The sequence below is a fragment of the Bos mutus genome, chromosome 8 (genome assembly GCF_027580195.1).
Source record: "Bos mutus isolate GX-2022 chromosome 8, NWIPB_WYAK_1.1, whole genome shotgun sequence".
Classification (NCBI taxonomy): domain Eukaryota; kingdom Metazoa; phylum Chordata; class Mammalia; order Artiodactyla; family Bovidae; genus Bos; species Bos mutus.
Window position 1 is genome coordinate 66,706,676 of NC_091624.1, and position 23,384 is coordinate 66,730,059.

Consider the following 23,384-nt stretch of genomic DNA (forward strand, 5'->3'; position numbering starts at 1 on the left):
GCTCTGACCCACACCAGCAGCCCTGGTCCAGGAGCCAGAAGTCCTGGTCTCCTGCCACTGTTCTGCATTTAGCTCTCTGCCTCAGTTTCTCCATCTGCCAACTGAAGAAGCAGTGTGACTGGATCTAGTCAATGTGGCTGTTCAGCAAACGCTGCCCCTCCCACTGAGTATGCACAACCTCAGGTAGTTAGGGGCCACAGACCACTTCCCCATCCCTAACTGCTAGTTGGAACTTTCAAGAGAAAGCAAGCCTTGGGGAAATTCTGCCAGCCAGACACAAATACTCACTAGCAAGCCTGCACGGAACAGCTCATAAGCTTGGGAAAATCTTGCTCTGTCCTCAGACACTCAGACACACAACTTGCATGAAAGGCTGAGGCAAAGACAACATTCTGAAGAAGCAGCCTGTGACCTGATCCATCTGTGACCTGATCCATGTGACAGTCTCATGAAGTGGAAACGAGTCTCTCATTCCACGCTGATGCAGAACTGACTGTCCTGTGCTGAGTCAGCCAAGATCCTGAACATCATTTATTTCACCAGTGAAAAGACCCCTCGTGCCAATTAATCAATTGCTGGTATAATTTTGATAACTACTTTTGAGATGTTTTGTTACCACGTCTGGACTGGATTCTTAAGGTACTCTAAGTGCAAAAGGGCTGCCTTCCCTGGTACATTCAATTACGCACGCACATGAATATCACATTGTTAATGCTGCTATACTTCAAAGTATATTACAGGGAACTATACTACTTTATAATAACCTATAAGAGAAAAGGATCTGAAAAAGAATATATATACATGTATGTGTGCTAAGTCATTTCAGTCGTGTCTGACTCTTTGCAACCCCATGGACTGTAGCCTGCCAGGCTCCTCTGTCCATGGGATTCTCCAGGCAAGAATACTGGAGTGGGTTGCCATTTCCTTCTCCAGGGGTTCTTTCTGACCCAGGGATTGATACCGCATCTCTTACATCTCCTGCATTGGCAAGTGGGTTCTTCATCACTAGCGCCGCCTGAGAAGTTCGTGTGTGTGTGTGTGGGTGTGTGTGTGTGTGTGTGTATAACTGAATCACTTTGCCATATACCTGAAATCAATAGTTTAAATCAACTATGAAAAAGAAAGTGAAAGTATTAGTTGCTCAGTTGTGTCTGGCTCTTTTCATCAAGTATTAAAATTTTTTAAATTAAAAATAAATAATTTTTGAAAGTATATCACACCCAGCAACCTCACAGGGAGATGAATTGCATGGCCTCTAAGTTCCCTCCCAGGGCAAATATATATTGTAATATACATTTTTTTACTTTCATATTCCTTAAAGCCTGAGAAGCAAGGCCGAAGTCAGCTATCTGAGTTCCCTAATACCTTCAGATCCTGGAAATACATGGGACAGACCTCAGGCTGCGGGTCAACTCTCCAAAGCTGAGGCAGGTCTTCACTTCCTCCTGAGGCTCATCAGATGATGCCCCTTTCCTTTTCTGGTTGTTTCTCCTTCCTTTTCTTCGGATGGCTGGGACCACCTTGTGACTGTTCCCTGAAGGCTATAGGCAGACACTGCCCACACCTGAAGCCCCCACCTACCTTCGTGGAGCCTTCGAGGTACATGGTGAGGTCCACAGTGGCAGGTGGAAGTGAGTGGGAAGGACTTCAGAAGGGAGATGGAAAGGGATGCTCTCCCGTAAGCCTAGAAAGGTGAGAAAGGCCAGCCACGGCCGAGAGGGCCAAGGCGGTCCTTCTCTCCCCAGCCATGGAGTGGGAGCAGCAAATTGGTGACTGAGAGTGACTGAGAGCATGTGGACCTCATCTGGAGCCACAGGTTGGGGAAAATAAACAGCAGTAAAGGAGAACAACCAGACAGGGCTACACAGGCAGTTTATGGTGATGGCGAGCTTGAGCGGGGGCTTGTACCACAGTGGAGACCCTCAAAGAGGGCAGGGGTTGCCCCAGAGAAGTGGACCAAGCCCCAGCTATGATGCTGACAGCGAGGGCTTCCAGGAAAGACTGCTCACTTGCATGGGGAATTCAGTGCCTGGGCACAGGCAGATGAGAAGGGAGAAACCGTCATTCTGGGAAGCCCCTATAAACCTCCTCTATAAACACAGCCCGCCCCAGGAGAGTAGGCCAGATCCCACCCTGGCTACAGCCCCCCATCTCTCCCTCTTCTCTTGCCCACTTTCCACCCCAGCTCCATGCCTCCAGTCTCTTCCCTCTTTTTAACTCAGTCCCATGACCTCATCCCAGTTTCCACTCTGGCCTGGTTTGTTGGCTTGGAACAGAGGGAGTCTGTACTTTCACAAACCAGGCTAGAAGTCTCAGCAACCACTCTCTCACAGAAACATGAAATGGCAGACTGCTCCTATTTGGGAGGTCGAGGAACGGAGTGCTTCTTAGAGATGATTGGCTTGGGTGGCATCTCTAGCACTTAACTTCTGAATTACTGAACCTCATTTTCCTCATCTGTAAAACGGGGACAATCACAGCTTCCATCTCTTAGGCTGCTGTAAGGGTGACATGAGACTGTAAAGCCCCCAGCACAGTACCCAGGGCCCAGGCGGTGCCCAGAAAGGTCAGCCAGCCTCAGTGCATAGCCTCTGTGTTTAGCTCCTCACTGCCACCTTATTCCATATCTTGCCCTAAACTAGTCTCCACGTGGCATGGTGATCATCTGAAATATAACTAAATCTGTACTCTTCTGCTGCAAACTCTTCCATCATATCTCACTGTTAGCAAAAAATCCAGCCTGAAGTTCTTCTTGCCTCTCCCCTCGCTATGGGCTGCAGTCACCATGGTCTCTAGCACTGGGGGTCCTTCCACTGGCTGTTCCCTGCACCTAACACTCTTCCGTGACCCTCAAAGTCAAGTCCAGCTCAAATGTCATTCCTCAAAGAAGCCCTCTCTAATGCCCTCCTTCCTTCTTGGCACTAATCCTCAACCTATAATCACCTTACTGATTTCTTGCTCACGGCCCCAGGGGAAGGCAGCTCCATGAAGCCCAGCACTGGCTGAATGGATGAAGGAAGCATTGTTATCCAAGGAGCTTGGGTGCTTTTGAGATTAAGCTGGTTTGGTGGCCTGCCCAGGCCTACCCACCTGACTGCTCCAAGTCCCAAACCCATCATAAAGATAAGGCCTGGCCACCTATACATAAACAAATATTACACAGTGAGCCTGGAGGTCCAAGGTAAACATTTTTATTCTCAGTTCTGCCTTAGCTATCTCTAGTTTTGCAAGCATGAATAAATGGAATCAACAAGAATTCTCTCCCAAATTTCTTTCATCAAAATTTGTCACCAAACAAGTTTCCTGTTTTCCCTAAGAGAATGGGATTTGAAAGTGATCTAACACGAGGCTTGACGATCACAGAATATCGGGGTCCATCACCCTGCTTCTGGGCCAGCTCCACTCTCACTTGGCAGCAAGTACATAGCAGCCAGCACATGTGCCCTTCCAGAGAAGGCAAGAGCTCAGTGCAGAAGAGAATCGTGAGGGGCACCGCAGGCACCAAATCCTGAGCCGCTGCTGCCCACAGCCGGGCGGACCAGGCAGAGGAGCTTTGGGCTTCATTCAGTCTCCCACTTGGTGTATCCAAAAGATAAACGGGCCAGAAGAACTCGTCATTCCTCCATCAAGGGCCTGCAGCCAGCAGAAAGGAGAACCCGGGAGCCCAGGAGCAGGAATAAATGTTCTCCGGAGTGCCCCCCTCTTTCTGAGGAGAAGCCGGAAGGGCACCCTAACTCCCAGTCAGGAAACAGACAGGGAACCCGTCCCCTGAAGAGGCTCCCTGCCTTCCAGGGCCCACCTGTCTTCCTGCTCCTCAGGAGCCCCGGCCCTGCAGCCTCACAGGACAGTCTCTCGGATGACGCCGATGAGGCTGTGCGGCCTCTCGGCCTCAGCTCGCCGGGGCCTCCTCTCAGCCAGGGGCCTCCCCGCGGGGACGAAGGTGCTCAGATCTCCGCAGCTCCGCAGGTGCAGCAGGCCGGGCTGTTTCCGCGAGGGCAGCACCAGGGCCCTGGCAGTGCTGGGCTGCATCGGGGCCATGATCTTTAGGAGAATAAACAGGGTGACAAGAGGTTAAACTTAACCTGATGTGGTCCTCAGACCTGCCTCCAATATCCACCAAGGTTATGTTCAGTTTGGGGTAGGGGCCTCAGTGGTAAAGAATCTGCCTGCCAAGCAGGAGATGCAGGTTTGATCTCTGGATTGGGAAGATCCCCTGGAGAAGAAAATGGCAACCAACCCACTCCAGTATTCTTGCCTGGAAGTCCCATAGACAGAGAAGCCTAGTGGGCTATATTAGTCCATGGTGTCCCAAAGAGTTGGACATGATTTTAGTTGCCTTGGGGAAGAGAAAAGGGTGTTTTCCCAAAGTGGAACCCACTTGAAATTCCAAAGAGTCTTTTAACATACTGCTTCTTTTCTGAAGTTCCTAAGAAATTCCCCCAATTTTCTATTATTTCCCCAGTAGGCCTGCCACACTTATTGACTTATCTACTGCATAAGTCTATATCTACTTTATATTTAACATTCTTCTTATCGCCTTTTGTTCCAATTTCCCTGTGATTCTCACTGGGTCTGCACATCACTGGAGAGGAGGGGAGCTTGTCAGAAACATAGAATCCCTGCTCCTCCCACAGCAGTTCTGACAGGGGAGTCTGGAACGGGTGTGGGCATCTGTATCATTAAAAGTGTATCACAAGGTGATGCTGCTAAACCTGCAAATTTTATAACCACTGGTCTGGTTAAGTTTATGTCAACTTAAACCAATGTGTTTCTAATTGATCTGATAACACTTCAATAAAAAACATGATAAATCTCCTAAAAACTAGAACCATTTATTAATAACTCTTAAGAGTGTTTCTACTGCTAGATCTATTTTGCAAGGTAGCACACACATCACTTCTAAATATAACATAAAAAGGCAAAAATGGGCAATCTCTGATCCAGTTGAGACTAATAAGGGGAGAACCGTCAAATTTTTAAAATTACACAGTCATGTCTATATGACATATTGCTGTAAGCACCTTGGAGAAAAATCAAGTGCTTTATTACCATCTAATATCACAAAACAATCATCAGGATGACTTGTCATTTAGTTTGCACCATTTAGAGATTCTAAGGTCATTAAAAGTTTAATTCCCCCAAAATATGGGACATTAAATTTTTCCAATACTCTATTATTATATTTGTCTCTATAGCTGTTTCCTGACTAAGAAGAAAATTCTAACATTCATAGATGTCTACTATTATTACATGGTTGTCTACTATTATTACATGCTAAGTTAGAACAAGTGGTTTGGATATTGGTAAAAATGTAAATGGATATATAAAAACACATTCCAGGGACTTTCTGGTGGTCCAGTGGTTAAGATTTCACGTTCCAATGTGGGGGGTGCAGGTTCATCTCTGGTCAGGGAGCTAAGATCTCACATACCTCCTTGCCAAAAAAAGCAGAATATAAACGACAGAAGCAATACTGTAACAAATTCAGCAAAGACTTTAAAAATGATCCACATCAAAAAAAAAAAAATCTTTAAAAAATAACATGTTTCAGTAATACTAGAGAAGGAGAAAATGTGCAAAGCTGAGCAGAGTCAGAAATAAAAGCTCCCTTCCCCTTGTCCCTGCATCCTTCTCTCCGAGGAGTGGTGTGGCCTTATGACACCTGACTACTGGGGTTCCGTTCTGGAAGCCCCGGCAGGTGGCACAAAGTCTATTACAATAACCTTGTACCTGAACTTTGACCCAGTCTATGCAGAAAGACCTAGCAAACATTCATAGTGATAGCACCTGCTGAGCTATTAGTAAAATCTATCAAAAAAGCTATCAGTGTCTGTTCTTTCTCCTCAAAGCCATCTTCCATCAAGCAAGACTTTGCAGAAGGTCCAGACCAACAGCTCCACAGACGCTCTAGCTCTCACCTCACCAGAACTTGGCAGCTCTGAACACTTGCTTCTGTTTATCAGGCAACTGGGGCTGAACACAAGGAAGGGGGCAGGGAGTGGCATCTGGAGTAGACCAGGAACATGCACACAGAAATCTCTCTTCTACACAGGCAACCAGCTGGAGAACACTTGCTTCTGTTTATCAGGCAACTGGGGCTGAACACAAGGAAGGGGGCAGGGAGTGGCATCTGGAGTAGACCAGGAACATGCACACAGAAATCTCTCTTCTACACAGGCAACCAGCTGGAACTGACCTAGGACCACTGGTTGACCATTTTTCTAGAAAGCAAACAAGAGTCCATGGTTCATGTTCCTCTTCACACAGCTGCTCTCCAACTCCCCACGTTCCCTGACAGACGGCACAGAATTTGACTTCAGTAAAAAGAGGCCAGTGGGTGGGAAAAGGAACAGAGAAGAAAGCAAGATGGGGATTTGTTCACTCTGCCTCAAAAACACACCCAGGGAAACAGTAGCTGGCAATGACCCTGAGAATCAGGCCAACTCAACTCAAGAAGTATCTGGGGGCTTCCCTGGTGGCTCAGTGGTAAAGACTCTGCCTGCCAATGCAGGAGAAACGGGCTCAATCTCAGATCCAGGAGGATCTCACATGCCCTGGAGCAACTAAGCCAGTGCACCACAACTCTTGAGCCTGTGCTCTAGAGCCCAGGAAGCACAACCACAGAAGCCCACGTGCCGACTACTAGGCCCATGAGACCTAGAATGCACACTCCCCAACAACAGAAGCCTCCGCAGTGAGATGCCCGAGCACGACAACTAGAGAACAGCCCCCTCTGATGCAACCAGAGAAAGCCCACACACAGCAAAGACCTAGCACAGCCAAAAAGAAATAAATAAAATTCTATAAAAAAGAAGTATCTGATGGGCATGTAACACCCCCAGGTACAGCCAAGTAACACCTATGAGCCACTATTCATTGAGGTCTCCAATGGCCACCCCAGACACAGAGGACAGAGCAAATGTCCAAAGGCAAACACTGCTTTTGAAAGAGACAAGTGAGGGAAGTTGTGACCATTCTGACTTCTCATCAGGGGCAAATCCCATTCACTCAAAAATGCGGGTGTATAGACCACCCACCCCAACCCTTCACCTTCCAGATGAGAAACTGGACACCCAAGTGGGATATTTACAGGTCCAGTTTTATCTTTTCACCTGCAACGTGTTTGGGGATTGCTATGTGTTTTGATCCCTGCAAAGGAAAAGGTGCTTATTCCTTTAAGTCTATCAGTTTAGGTAACCTCGCCAAACATTTCATGGGAACTGTGACCAGCCCCCAGCATCTTGTCAGTATTAAAATTCACGTATTTCCATTATTGTCAAAGGGCTGAAAAAACATGCCAGATCAAAGGAAACTTTCAACTTAGGAAATGGAATGTTGATCATACTCTGCACTCCACAGAGCCCTTGCTCTCATCCTAGGCTGCTCCCTTTCTTTTTTTCCAGGCATGCTTCCATTTTCCAGGAAAATCGTTTTCTCTTCTCTTGGGCCAAGAAGGTTGTGGAAAAGTCACCACTCCAGAAAAGAAAGCAGGTCCGCTTCTTCCTCTCCCTCCCCAGACCTCCTAACCCCTTAATACAGCCCATTTTCCTTGAAATGGTGACCATGGATTTCCTGTACCTTGGGCAGGAAACCAGAGAAGCTGCTTCAGCTACTATGGAAACAAGTTGTCTGACTTATACCTGATACCAATAATAAAACTACCTGTTCTAGAAAACCGGCACTCGTGATAGCTTCCTCCATGTGCTCCTCATCAGACTTCAGAACAGATTTGATGTTTTCTACAAGTTCATGGATGTCCGGGGTCATGGTGCAGGAGGACTGCTCCAGGAACCTCGCCACCAGCAGCTTAGTGTCCATGTAAGACTTGTAATCTATCAAAGACCTTGGTCTGCATCTTGAAGCTCGGGATCTCAACCTTCTCCTTAAGGTCACTGCAGCCAAGTCCAGTCTTCCCTCAGTCTGAGTCGCAGCCTCACAGCTGAGCACAGGGACGGCTGTGGACAGAGACAAATAACATGTTCCTGTTGGCCAAGTCCTGTGAACACATCTGTACCTGAAACAGCACAGATCATGAAACTCCATGTGGAAAGCATGTGACAGGTGCCAGCAGTCATGCATGTCTTGCTTTTCCTCTTGCAGAAGGAAGAGGAAAGAAAGAAAAACCCCACGACTGTGACATGAGATTATTCCCTGAAGTGTAACTTCAACAGGACATGTCCCCCAAATATTTTATTATGCCACATAAAAAGATAACCATCAGGGTAAACATAGCTGATAGAGAAGAGCATCCAGAATGCATATCATAATGGAACAAAGGTTTCATGGGGTGATGACCAATACATGGGGATGGTTTGCACAGGCAGAAAAAACATGGTTGACCAAAGGAAGAACATTCCACAGGGTAGGATGAAGAAGCCACTGAAAGAGAGGGACCGAGGAGAGATGAGACTTGTGGGATGAATGGAACGCTCTGCTCACACTGACTGTACCTTTGTCCTAAACATCCTGGGGAGCACTGTCCTGACTTACAGTATCAACATCACAGCATGGCTGGCGGTGGTGCGATGGCTGACTGTTACAGAAAGACAAATCTAGTGCAGAAATCCAGATCAGCACACGTCATCCTGGAAGTCCACAGCAGGCCTGGGAAATCCACCACGGGCTCTAATGTCCACAACTGCCTGCTTCGGCAAGGGTACAAGGACTGGCAGGACATTACTGCACCGGCAGGTGGGGGCAACGAAGTCAGGCCTGGTCTCCACGTGTTCATAAGCCAGCCAGCAGCCTTCAGTGTGCGCGACACTGGAGATTTTCAGTCTATGAGGGTCTGATGTGCAGCAATTTAGATACTGAAGGAAGAAAGGAGGCAGGGGCTGGGAGAACAGGTAGAGGCAGGGGCGCATTCCTTTTCCTCTGGAGAAAGGTGTGAGGAGCTCTAAGCAGGGGATGGCACCTTCCTTGGCTGCCACGCGCACAACACAGAGGGCAGGAGTCTTCCGGGACCACTTGCTAGAGACACTCATGTGTGAGCAAGACAGTCAGGCACTGTGCTGTCACTCAAAGGCGACCTGGTCCCGTCCACCGCAGAGACTCCAACAGGTAAACACGTCTCGTCCTCACCCCTGCAGTGCTGCAGAGGGGGAGCAGGTTCTAGAAAGACGTGCAGACTAAGCTGCGCAGACAGCCGAGCTCCTGTGGAAACTGCAGGTGGCCATCTCAAGTCCTCAGCTTGCCAGATGGGCAGAGGACCCCAAGGTGAAGACGGGTCTGGGGAGCTGCCGGGGTCTGCTGAGGGGCAGAGGGTGCTCAGTCCCAGGCAGGCCTCCTCCCCGCTCAGAAGCCACTGGAGAGACAAGAGGAACATTCTCTCTGGCTCCCACATGGTCAGTTCAGAGCTGTGGCAAATAACACAGGCTGTCAGAGGGACGGAACCCAACTAGGGGTGACATGGGGCCCAGGGCAGAGCAGAGCCAGAGGGTTTCAAAGCTGTATTTGCACAGAGCTTGAAGAGAGTACAGGTCACCGAAAGAAGCCTCTGTTACTGGGATTACAGAAGATTTTCATTTTCTTCCTTTTTTTCCTTATTTTTTAAAATAATTTTCTACAATGAAGAAGTATTTAGAGATGTTCAGGTAGTCATATATTTAGAAAAGAAGATTCAAGATTATTTCAAGTTTTTAAAAATTTCTGATTATTAAAATTAAAAATTTTTCAAATACCATCTATACACAAACTGAAAACAGAAAGGGAGAGAGATGGAGTGTGACTTTCACTCTATCCAAAGTTCTTAGAGCAAGGTCAGATTTAAATAATTCAATCTACTCATACACAATAAAAAGATAATTAGTGTCAAATTATAGAAGAAGGGGGGAACATAACACCCGTTTGACTTTTTCCTGGAGAGAGAATCTTAGTTCCCACGAGACTTTGAGCATCTAAGGAATCAGACCTACGTTTCACTGCCTTCTTCGTGTGGCACCAACACGGTATCACATGCAACCCAATGCTTGATACTGACTTGACAAGAAAAATTCCTACCAGCCGGAAAAGATGTGGTAGATATCTATCCCTAAGATGCATGCAGAATTTGCTATTTTGCCAAGACCTCTTAGCCCCCCTCCAAGCTTTGTCTTGAACTATAGAGCCTTGGGCGGCCAGAGCCACTCAGCACCTGTGGGCAAGTACACACAGTGCCCTGCAGAGAGCCTGGGGGATGGCATCACCTCTCTCGGCAGAATGATGTAGCACAGGATCACTCTTGGATCTTGTCCTCAGGGGTCGGAGGGCTCTCCAGCTCCTCGCCGGACACAGCTGGTTTGTGTTGGGAGTTGGTATGGATGCACTTTCTTCTCCAGGTGTGGCAGGAATATCCCCACCTGATTTTTTTTTTTTAAGAGAAGAAACAGATTATTTCACCAGCTAGAGCCTTCAAAATGTTGGGCAGGAAACACCTGTGAGCCCCAACCTGCTAGGATAAGGGTAGTCCAGTTAATGATATTTACTTAGGCGGTGGGCCCAGAACATTTTTATTTGGCAGCACTATGGGAAATGCTGCCTCCCCAAACTACCCTTTCACACCTAAAACAAACAAACAAAAAACTTTAGAACCAAGAGCAGAAAAACAAGCCATACCCAAATGACTAAAAAGGTGCTTAGAATCTTCTGCAGTGAAGCATGCTGGTGTGGCACTGGAAAGGTCCCTGCCATTTCCCCTTTCTGACTATTCAGGTTGAGCTAGATTAGGTGGAAGGGAACACCTGTACAGGTGAGGTGTACAGGTGAGATGGCTGCCCCGGGGCTGCAGGGCAAATGCAGGCAGGGGAAGAGTCTGCGGACCGGGCTGTGAAACTCCTGGGAAGCCAGGTTAAAGAGCTAGTGGCCATTAAACGAATCAGTCAAAGCGCTCTGAAACTGGATGACTGCTGCTCAGGAAAATAAAATCCCATCATTTGTGAGCCCGAGTATTACTCTGGGAAATCTTTTTTTAAGAAATGGAAGGATTAAAAACATACTTAGGAAACAGAACCCTGCCTCATAATTCTACTTAAGATGGAAGGTGAACAGAGCAGAAACCTATTCCGAATGTTGCTGCTGAAAAATCACCTCTGTCTAAAATAGCTAAGAGTTAATCCATTATTTATCACCATCTGCAATTTTATCCTGTGAACAATTCTCTGGGCCATTTAAAACCTCTCCAAAGAGAGAAAGCGGTAACAATGTGCCCTTAAGCTACAAGGATAAATGTAAATTGACTCTAGTATTTAATGGAGGATTGGGAACTGGCACTCAGCACATGTGAAGGCAGCATGACCTGGGTCCTGGGTTACAAATGAGTGAATCATTCCGCAATAGACGAAACTCTCTTTGTCCCTTTAAAAGAGCTCATCCTATCTTAACAGGAGAAAAAAAATCTTATATCAGAAAACAAAAGAATGCCAAATTATGGACCTAGAGAGTGTCATACTGAGTGAAGTAAGTCAGACAGAGAAGGAGAAATAGCATATGCCATGCCATCCCTTCTATGTGGAGTCAAAAAAGAAATGATACAAATGAACTTCCTCACAAAACAGAAATAGACTCATTGACTTAGAAAACAAACTTACATTGTCAGCGGGGAAGGGATAGCTAGGGACTTTGGGAAGGTCATGTACATACTGCTGTATTTAAAATGGTACGGGGAGGGAGGTGGGAGGGGGGTTCAGGATGGGGAACACGTGTATACCTGTGGCAGATTCATGTTGATGTATGGCAAAACCAATACAATATTGTAAAGTAATTAACCTCCAATTAAAATAAATAAATTTATATTAAAAAAATAATAAAATGGATAACCAACAAAGACCTACTGTATAGCACATGGAACTCTGCTTAGTGTTATGTGCCAGCCTGTGTGGGAGGGGGACTCGGGGGAGAAAGGATACACATATATGTACGGCTGAGTCCCTTCGCTGTTCGCCTGAAACTATCAAAACATCGTTAATTGGCTGTACCCCAATACAAAATGTTTTGAGTGTTTAAAAAAATAGATAAAAAAAAAAAAAAAAAGAATGCCAAATTAAACTCTGAAATCCATTTCTGAAAATAGCCTGGTTATTCATAAAAGATTCTAACGATATCTTTATTTCTGTTCATATATTGCCTCCTACTTGTAAGCCCTAAGGAGTTGATAATGCTTTTACATTTGGAAGAAAGAATGTAGCTTGAACCATCTGCTCCAAGAATATCTGACCTCCAACAAAATATCATATGGATCATTATTAATATCATTCTTAATCTACTGAATCATGAGTCTGGGCAGCAATAATGTATTTATTACCTTGAATCCCTGGCATGCAGATCGGCTCCAATGGGCTGGTGGCAACTTCTGGTCCTTCTGGCATTTGGAATGAAGATCCCTGCATCACAGGGGAAAAGGGTTATTTGTTGATATCATCTGGAGTAAAGTGAACTTCTTACAAACATCTATAAGACATGGTCCCTCTCCCACCCTGTTCTGTGCAGCTGTTTTTCCTACTTGCCATCAATGTACCAAAGAGAAACTCCATGGACAGTACCTGCTGCTGGTCTGCCTGGCTCACCACAGCTTCATAGGGAGGTGGGGGGTCCAGAGGACAGAATACTTCCACTCCTTTGATTCGTGCTCCATAGATATGTGGCAGGGGAATAACATCAGGACCAACCATCCTAGGAAGAGCATCTTGGCATCAGAAAGCTTGTTTAGGCTAGTTGATGGTGGTGGCTCTAGATACTGGCCGTTGACTCTGCAGCATTACCCAATGACAATGGCAAAAACCCCTCGCCCCTCCATGCTACAACCTCCTGGTCCAGGAGCAGGAGAATAATCAACTAAGCTGCTCTCTGATGGAGTGCCCGGAATTCTTAGGCAAGGGACAATATAGAAAATGTAATACCATCATTCCTTTTAAATCCATTAGTCAAAAAGCAAACAGCAATCCATAAGAAAGAGAAAGCAAATTCGTGGTTGCCCAGGGGATTGGGGAAAGGAGAGAAAGTGGGTGACAGCTTAATGGACACAGGGTCTCCTTGTAGGTGATGAAAATGCTTTAGAACTAAATGGAGCTGATGGTTACACCATATTGTGAATGTACTAAATGCCATTGAATCGTGTTCTTCCAAATGGTTAATTTCAGGTTATATGAATTTCATCTCAATTAAAAAAAAAAACTAAGGATTCAGTTCAGTTCAGTCGCTCAGTCGTGTCCGACTCTTTGCGACCCCATGAATTGCAGCACGCCAGGCCTCCCTGTCCATCACCAACTCCCGGAGTTCACCCAGACTGACGTCCATCGAGTCAGTGATGCCATCCAGCCATCTCATCCTCTGTCGTCCCCTTCTCCTCCTGCCCCCAATTCCTCCCAGCATCAGGTCTTTTCCAATGAGTCAACTCTTCACATGAGGTGGCCAAAGTACTGGAGTTTCAGCTTTAGCATCATTCCTTCCAAAGAAATCCCAGGGCTGATCTTCTTCAGAATGGACTGGTTGGATCTCCTTGCAGTCCAAGGGACTCTCAAGAGTCTTCTCCAACACCACAGTTCAAAAGCATCAATTCTTCGACGCTCAGCTTTCTTCACAGTCCAACTCTCACATCCATACATGACCATAGGAAAAACCATAGCCTTGACTAGACGAACCTCTGTTGGCAAAGTAATGTCTCTGCTTTTGAATATGCTATCTAGGTTGGTCATACCTTTCCTTTCAAGGAGTAAGCATCTTTTAATTTCATGGCTGCAGTCACCATCTGCAGTGATTTTGGAGCCCCAAAAAATAAAGTCTGACACTGTTTCCACTGTTTCCCCATCTATTACCCATGAAGTGATGGGACCAGATGCCATGATCTTCGTTTTCTGAATGTTGAGCTTTAAGCCAACTTTTTCACTCTCCACTTTCACTTTCATCAAGAGGCTTTTTAGTTCCTCTTCACTTTCTGCCATAAGGGTGGTGTCATCTGCATATCTGAGGTTATTGATATTTCTCCCGGCAAGGATTCATTCAGGGGAACTCAATTATTTAGTTTTTTTCACATTAGTACATGACAAAAGTTTCTTGCCTGTGTTTTCCTAATGTCCGATTAATGGTAGAAACTCACTACTTGTTAAATAAATACTTGAAACAATGAACACACACACAAAAAAGCAAATAATGTCATAGCTCAGAGAAAAAGTAGCATGCCACTGAAGGAATCACGGTCTCTTCCTAAAGGTGGGCATTCAACAAACACTGATGGAGTGCTTGCTACATGCTAGGTGCTATGCCTTTTGTCCTTTGAGATCAAAAAATAAAAACCAAAAATGCACAAGATTTTCTGCCAGCATTCATAGAAAATTACACAAACACGCACACACATACAAATTGTCTAGATAACAAAGAACCTAAATTTGAAAATAACAGTTAAAAATACATGAAAGTTTATACATCGTGATAAAACGTCCAGTTATAAAACATGTAAATAAGTCCTGGGGATGTAATTCAAGGCGTGGTGATCAGGGTCAATAATACTGCATGGTATACTTGATAGTTGCTATAAGAGTAGGTCTTAAAAGTTTTCATTACAAGAAACAAAAACTTGTAATTATATGCAGTGATGAATGTTAACTAGACCTACTATGGTGATCATTTCACAATATATAAAGTATTGAATCACTACTTACAGGTCCACCTAAAACTAACATTATGTTATATGCCACTTACATCACAATTTAAAAAATACAAAAAAGAGAAGACCAAAAAAACCTGTACTCAGGCCATGAAGTGTTGGAGAATGAAAAAAAGACAATACCAAAAGCTTAACGTATGTTCTTGAAATGCAATAATGGACATAAACTAAAGGAGATTGATGAAAAGACAAATTCTAGAGCCAGTTGGCTGCAGGGGACTGTTTTGTTTTTATAAAGGTGCTCTCTGCATTTATGATTGTTATATTTGTGCCTATTTACAAAAATGCAATTGGTGGAAGAAAAAAAAAATTGAAAAAGATCTGATATTCTGTCTTCCTAACAATAAAACTTCAGGAAGTTTGGGATTTAGAAGGATGACACTTCTGTAGGCTGAATGAAAAAGTGAGAAAGTGCTACCCTTTTTTCCTGCATCTTTGGGTCAGAAGCAAGACCCTCAGCCCTGTTTTACCTGAGAAGGAAGGAGACGGTCATAGGCTGACACCCCAGGCAGGGATGCATGGGCTCACTGCCTAACACGGGGCGTATCCCAGGAGCAGAACCTGCAGGAATGGCCGCTCCCTGGCCTGGCTGGGAGGGGTCCTGGTAAAGTTGCCAAGAAAGGGATATTCTTCTTCCTTAGAGCAGGACTTGCCCATGGGTTTCACACCAACTCTCTGTTCCAGCCGAAGCCACTTAAGAACTGTAAGCACCAAGTGACTCCAGGAATCCAGACTCTTCCTGGGCCTGACTGGAGACTTTCCTGACCAATGAACAAGGCGGCATGCCTTACTCACTGAGACCTCTGCACTCCTGTACTCCAGAGGTCCAATCTTCAATCCTTAATTAGCATAACCCCATGAGCATCTTTCTAGCATTTACAAACCCCGGTCAGTCCCCGCCTCAGCCAAGTGTCCACGTGTTTCTTCACTGTGGTATCCTCGCCTGGAAAGTTCATCTCCCAGGTTGGTCTGTTAGCTCTGATGCTGTTTATTTCCTATTTCAGTTCAGTGGCTGCCTGTGTGATCCTACAGAAGAGAGGGCTTGCTTAAGGCCAAGAAGTGGGAGGAACAGGCTCCACTTTAGACCTGACCTACTACAGAATCTCTTCAAGAAGGAAAACTGGGGAGGAAGAGGGGACCACAAAATGAATGGCTTCTATGGTGGTTATTATATGACCAGAAAAGCCTCATGTAGATAGAAGATGCTGCTAGAGTTGATGCAGAAGGTAAGTTTCCTTCCTGTTAAGCAACTTTTGATTTGTACACTTCTGGGTAAATAAAGATCCACAGAAGGAAATGGGTCTGCTCTCTCCTGCACCTTTTGTTCCTGAGCCCTATGATGTTCAACCCAGCTGTAGAGAAGAATCACCTAGGAGCATTCCTACACTGGGTATGGCCCAGGCCTTACCTCTAGAAAGTCTGCCCTAGTTGCCTATGACAGGGCTGGGTATCTGTAGGCTGTCAGTGTTCCCAGGAGTTCCAAGGCCCAGCCAGGATTGAGACTGCTGCTAAAGGAAATGGATTACGGTGGCTGAAATCTATAGTGGCTGAAATCAAAACCCTGTTATATGTGGGAAAGGTGATCAAACTTTTATTGAGAATGAGTGTCTTTAGACAACTGCTACCTGATAAGGCGGGGTAAGATTAGGGGCTGGGGCTTCCTAAGTGGCGCTAGTGGTAAAGACCCCACATGCCAATGCAGGAGACAAAAGAGACACAGGTTTGAGCCCTGAATCGGGAAGATCCCATGGAGAAGGGAAAGGCAACCCACTCCAGTATTCTTGCCTGGAGAATTCCCATGGACAGAGGAGACTGGAGGGCTACAGTCCACAGGGTTGCAAAGAGTTGGACACAACTGAAGCAACTAAATAACAACAACAAAGATTAGGGGCTAAATGTTTCTTAAGAGTAAGATACACGCCACGAACATTTTAAACCATGCAACTAACAATGGCAGAACATGGTCTCAGCTTTTGTTTTTAGAAAGATTTTTTTTCAGCCCATTATCTCATAACAAGCTCAGGAGCCATGTGACAAGGCAAGTGAATGAAGAAACTGAGCTCCGAAATGGTTAAGAGACCCACCCAGGGGTGAACTTTTTAAGAGACTCCAAAATCCAGGTTGATGCAAATTCATCCCAAAGTCTCCAGGAAACCTTTGCTGGTTCATGCCCATGAGATCTGAAGATGAACAGGAAACCCAAAAGGATCATGTAAAATATGTTCTGCTTTGATACTACAAATAGGACCTGAGAACTTATCTGAGGCTGATGAAGCAACTACTATGACCCAGACCAAAGAATGATCCTCCTCTATGTGCTGGGAAAGCTTAGCCCTTCCACAGGGCATGTTTTGGAAGGGTGTGGGAGTAGGGAGTGAGGCAGGGGCACTCAGCCCAACAACAGCTGAGCACAGAGTCCAGCCCAGGGCAGCCCAGCTCCACTGGAGCTTGGGTTTTGAAGCTCATTTGTAAAGGAAATGGGTGGGCTGAAATGCCCAAGCCAACGTGATTCCCATGCCCTCATTTTCAATTTTCTCTAGCAGGAAACATCCTCACAGTACAGCTAGATCCATACTCATGAAATAGGTTAGAGACTCCTTTTTGACTCCTGGCTCAAGCCAATTTCTGAGACTGAGGGACTCCCTGAAGAGATGGGGACACACAGCCCTCTTCTGTACTGACAAATTGATTCACAAAGTAGAAAACCATCTTTGGATAGAAGTCTTAACTGCAATCAGGCTTCTGTTTATGACAGTAACCTAAGAAGTCCTTTCTCAAGGAGATACCAATGCATAAAATAGTTGTATTTACAGAAGTTAAATAAACCTCTTCTGAGAGGTCATAAAACCTTACAGGAAATGGGGAGCCTCTACTGCATGAAAACTCTTAGCATAACTGTTTGTAGAAACATTAATGCAAACACTCTTTCCTGTCTGCTTGTAAGAAACTGAAGTCGCTCAGTTGTGTCTGATTCTTTGGGACCCCATGGACTGTAGCCCACCAGGCTCCTCTGGCCATGGGATTTTTCCAAGCAAGAGTACTGGAGTGGGCTGCCATTTCCTTCTACAGGTGATCTTCCCAGACCCAGGGATCGAACCTGGGTCTCCCACGTTGCAGGCAGACGCTTTACTGTCTGAGCCACCAGGGAAGCCCTGCTTATAAGAAAGAAAATGTATCAATTGGGTTTATACAGCTAGTGCCTATGAAGTTGATTTATACTGAGAATCTAGCAAAGTCGGTCAAATTTAAAAATATCTCTGAGAGAATATGTATCTAAAAGTGAATACATTTAGCCATTTTAAAAAGAAAAATGGGCAAGGGGCATGGGATTAGGAGATACAAAGTACTATGTATAAAATTGATAAGCAATAGGATATATTGTGTAGTCCAGGGAAATAATAGCCATTGTTTTGTAATAACTGTAAATGGAGTATAAGCTATAAAAATACTGAATCCTGGGATGACCCTGAGAGATGGGACAGGGAGGGAGGTGAGAGGGAGGGTCAGGATGGGGAACACATCTACACCCATGGCTGATTCGTGTGAATATATTGCAAAACCACCACAATATTGTAAAGTAATTAGCCTCCAATTAACATAAAAAGAAAAAATACGGAATCACTATGTTGAACATCTGAAAACGGGCTTCCCTCGTGGCTCGGTGGTAAAGAATCTGCCTGCCAATGCAGGAGACAAAAGACTTGGGTTCGATCCCTGGGTTGGGAAGATCCCCTGGAGGAGGAAATGGCAACCCTCTCTGGTATTCTTGCTTGGGAAATCCCATTGACGAAGGAGCCTGGCAGGCTAGTCTAGAGGGTCATAAATTTAGTGATTTATGAACATGATTTAGTGACTAAACAACACCACCACCTGAAACTAATATAATATTGTAAGCCAACTTCAATTATTAAAAAGTACATAAAAGGTTAAAAAAAAAAGTGGGCTGCACTCAGATATTAGGGGAATTTCTGAAAATGAGGGTGTTTGCCCATTGGAGTTATGAGCTAGGGCTCCAGGTACATACTTTAGATCTCAAGGGTATTCTGCCGTACCCCCTCCCCCACGTTCCTCTCAGGAAATTCTGGTTGGTAAAGCCCTTGATGAGAAGCCTGTCCATCTTCTTCCAACTCAGATTTGGCCAGGGGGTGGCTCAGGACTCAGACGGGCAAGTCCAGAGATGCATCCAGATCCTTAAAGACCCACACTGATAAGCATGCCATGGAGGTGCAGAGAAGAGAAAGGAAAGAGAGGAGAAGGGAAGGCTGGAGCGGGAGATCCCACGGGTCAGCACAACTTCTAAACCCACATGAGTCACTTTCCCTTTCTGCCACTGCAGGAAATTAAATCTGTCTGTCACCTCCACTTAGGTCAACCGAGCGCTCACCCACAACCTCAGAGAGCCAAGGAATTCTCCACGAAGAGGGCATTTCTCTCCCCATCCCGTGAAATAACAGGCACGTCACTGTCCTTCAGTGTGCCCTCTGTAGACAGCCTGACACTGGACTAAGGTTTTAGCAGATGTGTCCTACAGTACATAAAGAATAGGTATTTTGTTGCTATGTCCCTCTGGCCTCCGTAATTCTTGGCTCGTTTCCAAAAAGACTACAGAAGTCATCCTGGCCCCTGAAGTTTCGAAATCCCAGTCCACGGGGCCCTGTACAACAGGGAGGCTGAGCTGTCCCCTGGGACCATCTGGCAGCCAGCAGATGCCCCCTCCAGCTTTGCAGTCATCTCTGCTTCCACTGAGGAGGGTGAGCAGGGGAGGGTCTGCAGCAGGGTTTATTATTTTTATTTTATTTTTTTAGTATTTATTTCTTTTTTTCTTTTTTTTAAATTTTATGCAGCAGGGTTTAGATTTGATTCTGAGGGAAAATCAGGAAGGTAAATAAATCATGGGAAAGAATGTGAACAGCATCTGAGTGGGAGCTGCCACTAGTGACCTCTGAAAATCACATGTGGCTGTCCTGAGCACTAGCAAATGGATTTCCAAAAACCCCAAGCCTGACACCAAATTCATCTGACAACTCTCCACATGTACCTCAGGGTTAAAAGTAGAAATTCCTGGCCCTCTCACTAGCAATGGAAAGACACTAGTCTTTCTTATAGAATTCTACGCTTTTCTTTTACAAGTTTAAATATAGGTCTGCTTTATCCTTTACATTCAGACTAAGAGCATCACTTTATACAGGAGGCCAACCCTAACGAGCTGACTCTTCCTTCAATCTCGCCACAGCCCACCCATCATTCCAGGTTAGGTAGCCTCCCCTCCTGTACTCAAAACCTCCTTCTAAGGACTATTATGATCCTTCCAACACTCAGTTTTAATGACCTAGACTGTGAGCTCCTTGTTAGGGGGAGGAAGTCAGTGTAACTCATTTTGAATATCAACAACCCAGTACAGTGACTAGTAAGCAGTAGAGGATGGATCAAATGTTTGTTGAATGAATAAACGAAGTCTTTTGATTTTTTAGAAAGGTACAATTCTACAAGTGGCTAACAATCAAATGAATGCACGTGGCATTTTGTTCTACAGATGATGATCTTAGAGATTTAAGAAACAGACAATAAAATTTTGAGCTAGAATTTGAAAAGGAGCATAAACATGGTGTCTTTTTTTTTTTCCCCTAGACCAAGGAGATGTGATTAATAATTAATCTTTTTTTAATGGCTGGGAAGAATTTCATGATTTCAAGACCTGCTGATGGTGTTACAATGAATATCGATCTGGCCCAAATGAGCGTGTTTCCAGGATAACAGTAGTTCTCAATCATGTCAAATTACAGTAGTTATCTCACAGGGTGTCAGTTTTCCTGGGAAGGTAATTGAAATTGAAAAACTATATCCTTAGGTCAAGGCTTGACTTTTCTTTGGTTTCATGTAATTTGTCAGACCAAAAAGGAGAGAAGGAAAACAAAAACCAGAAGATCCTGGAAAATAACACAATGTCTAGATTCTGGAGAGAAGTCAGAGCTCGTGGCGTGAGTTCTGACCCTCGAGCCTCAAAACTGGGAGGATGGGTAGGGGTACTAAGGGAGGGTACCTGCGGTTCATCCGGGGTGTACACGAGTAAAATGTGGCAAAATAGGAAGGGGGAGGCACTGGCGGCACGAAGTCATCAGGGTCTGGGACACGTCTGTGTTCCTCCACTTCTTCCGCAGGAATCTGGGATTCATCCTAATCAAACAACATCTGTTAGTCAACAGCCTTCGCTACAAAGGCTCAGGGAGAAAGGCCACAGATGACACAAAAAGATCTGAGGGTGGGCTCAGCGGCATCACCGATAGGCTGCCACCTTGTATGGACTTACGATGCAGGATCTTCTGGCTGCAAAGATCTGGAGGTATCGAAGGGCGGCTGCCACCAAGCAGACGGTGGTGGTCAGGGCATTCAAGGCACACAGGGTGAAAAGGACTTTCTGGAACCAGGAAACAATGATGCATCTGAGTATCTTAAAACTGATGACCAGAATGCAACTTTAAAACTTTCAAAGATTAATAACAACATTATCCTAGGAGGCTGATACTAATGTGAAAATGCATGTTAAAGGACTTATACAGTGTTTGGCTCATGCTAGGTGCCCAACAAACGCTGGCTGTTAATAAGACTGTCACATAACAGTGTGTACTTCTTAATTTTAAACCCCTATCTTAGAAGCTTCTTGTCCCGGGTAGACATGATATTACCATATTTCTTTTTGCATCAGAATCCTGTCTGGAAACGTCTCTTCCCGGAAGGTACTGAATTTTCCTTCTAAAGTTGGTGTCTCCAGTGACAGAGTCCCAACCTCCATGCTCCCGCAGCCTCCCACCAGGACAACATGCTCCTTCGTTGGTGGCCACAGATTCTATTTCAGGCGCCAGTGGCAGAGCTGCCCCAGGGAACCAACTAGGATAACACAGGGAGCAGGCCAGCCCGAGGGTAAACAGGGCTTGTCTCCTCTAAACACACGCCTCAAAATAGCAGCAAAGCCAATTCTGTTGCTACAGTCCTGGCTTCTTAGTGGGGCTTTCCCCAAGCAAAGTCCTGGCTCAGAAAGTTTGGGGGTGACTCAGTTACCAAAAATCCAGAAGCCAAAGAAAGAAGGCCATTTTTACGGCCTCCATAAACTCCGAGAGCTGGCAGCTTCTCTCTCTTTGCTTAGAGATTCCTCTTCTCCATGAAAAATAAACCCAAAACTAAGATTTAAAGGAAGCCATCAGGGAGGGACCATCCAAAAACTAGTATCTCAGGGTTTACCAACTGATCTTGTCACTCACTGGACTAACAGACCTTAAGTCAGGACATTATTTTTATCCATTTCTCCAGTATTTTTTTCAGCTGGTTTCATTTGTTTTTCATATCTTGGGCTTAGTATAGTTGCAGCCTATTAAACAAGAGGTAGTGTCTTGAATTTCTCCTTCATTTTTTGGCCAATACATCTCCTTAGCCTAAGCGTCTTACAACAGCAACACTCAGTAGCCCACAAGATTCATTTAGGTCAACAAAGGAGCATCAGAACAGTGACAAATGGGCATGCACTTCAGAGGTTCTGCTAAAACTATGTCATGTATGTGTAGCCACATCGTGGGATGTATGTGTATGTGTAAATTTATACACATACACATAGACATGTGTATGTATTTAGGCTCCTTTACCTTTTTTACTAACTTATAATTCTGAACACAAATAAGCCATCTATTCATAACTTAAGAGGCAACAATAAACAACCTGTGGTCCCTTTTGCTCTCAATTCTGTCTCTGGGTCACTGAAAAGGAATCATTCATATCTGCTTTTGGCAGCATTATTTGAAGGAGGTAACAGAATAGGGATATTTCAGGGAGCTTTGCCTTCCTCGGGGTCTCCGTGGTGTGTTTACTGGCTAGGAGTGGAATCCATTCCAGATACCTTGAGGAGAAGGTGAACAGCACTACAAGGCTGAACCGGGAAGAGTTTCAAGGCATTTTCTTTGTCTGTGCATTTGGCTGGTTGAAATTCTTCACAACAGAAGCAAATCTTGCCTTCACCTAAGTCCACCTTAAGGGGAAAAGGCAGAAGAGTAATTTAAGTATTAAGTAAAAATACACGGGCCACACCATGGAGCAGCAATATCACAGAATGAGTTATGGCTGGGTTCAGGGTCAAGCAATATCTATAGCAGTCAGGATAGGTTAGGCATGTTGTGGTTAAGAACCAGCCCCCAAATTTCAGTGGCTTCATCAACCAAGGTTATTTCTTGACTGTGCTATATGTCCATTGCAGGTCAGCAGAGGGCTCTGTTCTTCATATTGCTGTGGGGTCCAAGGATGATGGAGCATCCACTATCTGAGGACTGAGGATCGCTATGCTAGAGACATGAAGAGCACCTGATGAATTGTACACTGGCATTTATTGAAGCAGGGTTACAAGGTAAAAGGCAAGATTCTCAGTGAAATTTGAATTCAGGTAAACAGATCATTCCTTAGAGTCAGTACGTCCCAAATATTGCACAAGTTAAGTTTACAGTAAAAAAAAAAAAAAAATCTATTAGCTGTTTATTTGAAATTCAAATTTAGTTGGGTGCCTTTAGATTTGCTACTTCTGGTCAGCCTACCTTAAATCTTCTTCTTAGGAAATGACACTCATTGCATAAACTCAGTTTCATTTCCAAAACAAATCACATGGTCCCACTTATCCAAGAGGGCAAGGAAGTTCAGTCTACTGTGTGCCTGGGATGAGCTCAGGGTCTGTGTGGTGAACAGTAGCCCTAAACCACGTAGGCTTAAATAGATC

General features: G+C 45.0%; 1 protein-coding gene across 1 annotated transcript in view; it reads right to left on the reverse strand.

Annotated features, from left to right (window-relative positions):
- Positions 1–3,160: 3,160 nt before the first annotated feature.
- Positions 3,161–23,384, reverse strand: part of ENTREP1 (endosomal transmembrane epsin interactor 1) — a 76,737-nt gene continuing 56,513 nt past the window's right edge. Inside the window, exons 4-11 of the mRNA XM_005897469.3 lie at positions 22,521–22,649; positions 20,943–21,050; positions 20,676–20,809; positions 12,516–12,645; positions 12,278–12,356; positions 10,185–10,337; positions 7,663–7,955; positions 3,161–4,041 (exon numbers count right to left, since the gene is read on the reverse strand). Coding sequence (XP_005897531.2) covers positions 3,838–4,041; positions 7,663–7,955; positions 10,185–10,337; positions 12,278–12,356; positions 12,516–12,645; positions 20,676–20,809; positions 20,943–21,050; positions 22,521–22,649 — 1,230 coding nt within the window. The 3' untranslated portion in view covers positions 3,161–3,837. The remainder of the gene's footprint in view (positions 4,042–7,662; positions 7,956–10,184; positions 10,338–12,277; positions 12,357–12,515; positions 12,646–20,675; positions 20,810–20,942; positions 21,051–22,520; positions 22,650–23,384) is intronic.